This window comes from Trachymyrmex cornetzi, unplaced genomic scaffold (assembly GCF_001594075.2).
Source record: "Trachymyrmex cornetzi isolate Tcor2-1 unplaced genomic scaffold, Tcor1.1 scaffold3080, whole genome shotgun sequence".
In the NCBI taxonomy this organism is placed as follows: Eukaryota; Metazoa; Arthropoda; class Insecta; order Hymenoptera; family Formicidae; genus Trachymyrmex; species Trachymyrmex cornetzi.
This window is the reverse complement of record NW_017297776.1, coordinates 1-3,707: the sequence shown is the minus strand read 5'-3', so window position 1 is coordinate 3,707 and position 3,707 is coordinate 1. Positions and strand designations below refer to the sequence as shown.

The following is a 3,707-nucleotide window of genomic DNA, read 5'->3' as shown; positions in this document are numbered from 1 at the left end:
GTATGTATGCCCTGGCGCGGATGTATATTCTGGTGCAGGCGGCGCGGGTGTATATCCTGGTGCGGGCGGCGCGAGTGTATATCCTGGTACAGGCGGTGCGGATTCCGCGGATGTATGCCCTGGCGCGGATATATATCCTGGTGCAGGCGGTGCGGATTCCGCGGATGTACGTTTTGGCACGAATATATAGTATATCCTGGTGCAGGCGGTGCAGATTCCGCGGATGTGCGCTTTGGCACCGATGTACGCTTTGGCGCGGATGTATGCTCTGACGCGATCATCGCAGGTTCACTTTTAGCTGTAATAGAAAAATAAATGAGTTATACAGGGTGTCCCATTTTAATGTCCCACTCCAAATGACTTTTTTATTTTTCATCTTAGAAAAAAATGTTTCAGACAAAAGTTGTATAGCTTTGAGGGGGACATATGATAGTGTCATTAGTTTGATCTTGAATAGTTGCTTGAAGTTCACGTGAAGGTCACCTTCAATTTCTTAAATGAAAACTCCTATTTTTCATTGGCTATTCTTATAGCTTACCTCAAGAGACAAAACACTATAATGAAATATTTTTTCATGAAGCACTTTTTTAGTTCAGATGCTCGAAAGTTACTGTACCTCCGGCATTACCATTATCCAAGGTGTCCGACCGACAGCTAAAACCTTGTTGTTTAAGATCATGAACTGGATAACATTTATCAAAATCAAGGCCATTGAAAGTTGTACATCTTATTTTTATTTTTACGTTAAAATGAATTTTTAGTGTAAAAATGAAAATAAGAGGAACAACGTCCAATGGTTTCGATCTTAACATATGTTATGTAGTTCATGATCTTAAACAACATTTAAGAGGTTTTAGCTGTCGGTCGGACACCTTGGATAATGCTAAATGCCGGAGGTACAATAACTTTCGAGCATCTTAACTAAAAAAGTGCTTCATGAAAAAAATATAGTGTTTTGGCTCTTGAGGTAAGCTATAAGAATAGCCAATGAAAAATAGGAGTTTCCATTTAAGAAATTAAAGGTGACCTTCACGTAAAATTCAAGCAACTATTCAAGGTCAAATTAATGACACCATCTTATGTCCCCTTCAAAGCTATACAACTTTTTTCTGAAATATTTTTTTCTTAGATGACAAATAAAAATATATACATGTTCAGCGTAATGGTTCACACGATTTCTCAGACATATCTTCCGATATAGTTAAAAAAAATTGAAAAGTGAGTATTCATCTATTTTATATACACATTACACAACATGCGATACAATAATTTAAAAGAATTTTTTTTATAAAAAAATCAAAATCACATTACATTTTTTAAATAGCACCATACAATTTTTTTCTATAATGTTGTAGGAGTCTTCAAGACAAATTCAAATCACTACCGAAGTATCACTTTTACTGATGTTTCATTGATTTTATTGCATATTTCATTAAATAAACATATGTATGTTCGGTGTCATAGTCAGAGGTTGTAAGTATTGCTGTTACAAATTTGATAGTATCAATAAAATCAATAAAACATCAATAAAAATGACATTTCGGTAGTGACTTGAATTTGTCTTGAAGACTCCTACAATATTATGCACAAAAATTGTATGGTGCTATTTATAAAATTTAAGATTTTGATTCTTTTATGAAAAAAGGTTTTTTTAAATGTTTTATTGCATGTTATGTAGCTGTAAACAGATGAATATTCACCTTTCAATTTTTAACTATCGGAAGTGTCTGAAAAATTGTGTGGACCGTTACGCTGAACATGTATAATATACTTATATGAATATATATCAGTGTTGGAACGTATTTAGGTAAAAGTATCAAGATACAGTATATAGATACTTTAGTTGTACCTAAATGCGTTAATAAAGATCTAGGTAACGCATTTAGGTACAGCATCTAGACACGTAAAGTATCTAGATACCGTATCTTGATACTTTTATCTAGATACGTTCCAATACTGGTATATATATAATACTAACTTGTACACACTGAAATATAATATGTACATAGCCAAGTGTAGTACTATATATATCAGACCTATCCAATTTAAGCTCCGAAGCCAAAACGCAAAGCCATCGACGCCAAAAAAGTGTATGTAAATAAGTTTTCGAGGACTGTCAAGTGTTGATACGCATCTAAGTGACTCTTATCAACACTTTACAGTTCTTCAAATCTTGCTCACACTGATGTTTTTACGTCGATGACTTTGCATAATATAATGTTCGCATATAATGGTCACGTTCAACAGAATGTTCTTTTTGCACTTTTAAATTTTCTTCGTGTTGGTTGAGGTTGCGTTCGGAAATACATATCGAGTGCCTTCAGGAATCAATTTATCTTTGTTTAACATTCGATGAATAACAAGGATAAAATGATACTTGGAGGCATTTGGTGTGCATTCCCGAACGCAGCTTGAACAAGGGTATGGTTCCACTGAGCGCGTCACGTGTCGCGTCGTCGAAGGAGAGAAAGAGATAAGATTATATTAATACACAATCCCTCTCTTTCTCTCCTTCGACGACGAGACGCGTGACGAGCTCAGTGGAAACGTACCATTATACTTTCAGACCCCCCCCCTCTCTCTCTCCAAAGTAATACTATCTAGGGCAGTGCTGAGATTTAGTTGTACATTTCGGCCGATTTTCAGCTTGATTCCTGTTCCTTTCTTCACCAACCCTAGCGTAACCTAAATGCCGGATCGACATTTAGGTTACGCGCGAGTTAGTGAAGGAGCACGAATCAAGTTGAAAATCGGCCGAAATGTGCAAGTAAATCGCAACACTGATCTAAGGGACCGATTCTATAATTCTTAACGACAGTCGTTGATGTCATTGCGCAGCTTTTTTACTCTACATAATATCTGCTCAACGACATCAACGATTGTCGAGAGTTACAGAATCGGCCCCTAAGTAAAGAAAACTTCCAACAATAACAAAATTAACATTCTGTTTGAAAGCAATTTGCATGCAAGAATTGCGAAAAGTGGAATACAATTTATGTTAGATTTACTTACTTTTTCGAGTCGACATCCTGAGTGTTAAGACCTTGTGTCGCGGTAGCGTGTTCTTCATGTTCTTCTGTTGTTTTTCGAAGAACGCGCTAGCAGTGCTACCACGTCCCTCTGGGATGCGTTCCAAAACTCAACTTTCTCATTCCCAGTATCTTAATGGTACGTTTCCACTGAGCGCGTCACGCGTCGTGTCGTCCATCGCGTCACAACGCGACGCGAAAGAGAGAAAGAATGAAGTTTGTATATGTACACAACTCCTCTCTTTCTCTCTTTCGCGACGCGTGACGCGCTCAGTGGAAACGTACCATTATCTTTGGCTGCGTTCAGCAGACTCAGCAGTTTTGCAACTGCCCAGACAGCACAGAATATTTATGAATATTTATGATAAATATTTATTAATATTCATTTTTTTGAAATGTTATATAGATATTTCATACATATTTTATATAAAGCTTTATTCGAAATATTATTAAAATAAAGATTAAATATTTTATGTAATATTTATGATAATAAAAATTAATATTTTTAATAAGTATTTTTTACTTGGATTATAATGTCTCATTAAGTATTTATACAATGACATTTACAATAAATATTTCATAATATTTATAATAATGTTTATGATCTGTGCAATATAAAGCCACAAAAATATTTACAAAATATTAAAATAAATCTTATAAATATTATGTAAATATTTT

At 35.1% G+C, this 3,707-nt stretch overlaps 1 protein-coding gene across 1 annotated transcript; it reads right to left on the bottom strand.

The window, feature by feature from the left end:
• Window positions 1–10: 10 nt before the first annotated feature.
• Window positions 11–3,080, bottom strand: LOC108762544 (uncharacterized; the record flags this gene model as incomplete). Its single annotated transcript, XM_018509584.1, has 2 exons — window positions 3,013–3,080; window positions 11–298 (listed from the first exon to the last, which is right to left on the bottom strand). Coding segments are annotated over exons 1-2 (346 nt in total), but the record flags the coding sequence as incomplete, so codon positions are not given.
• Window positions 3,081–3,707: the final 627 nt, after the last annotated feature.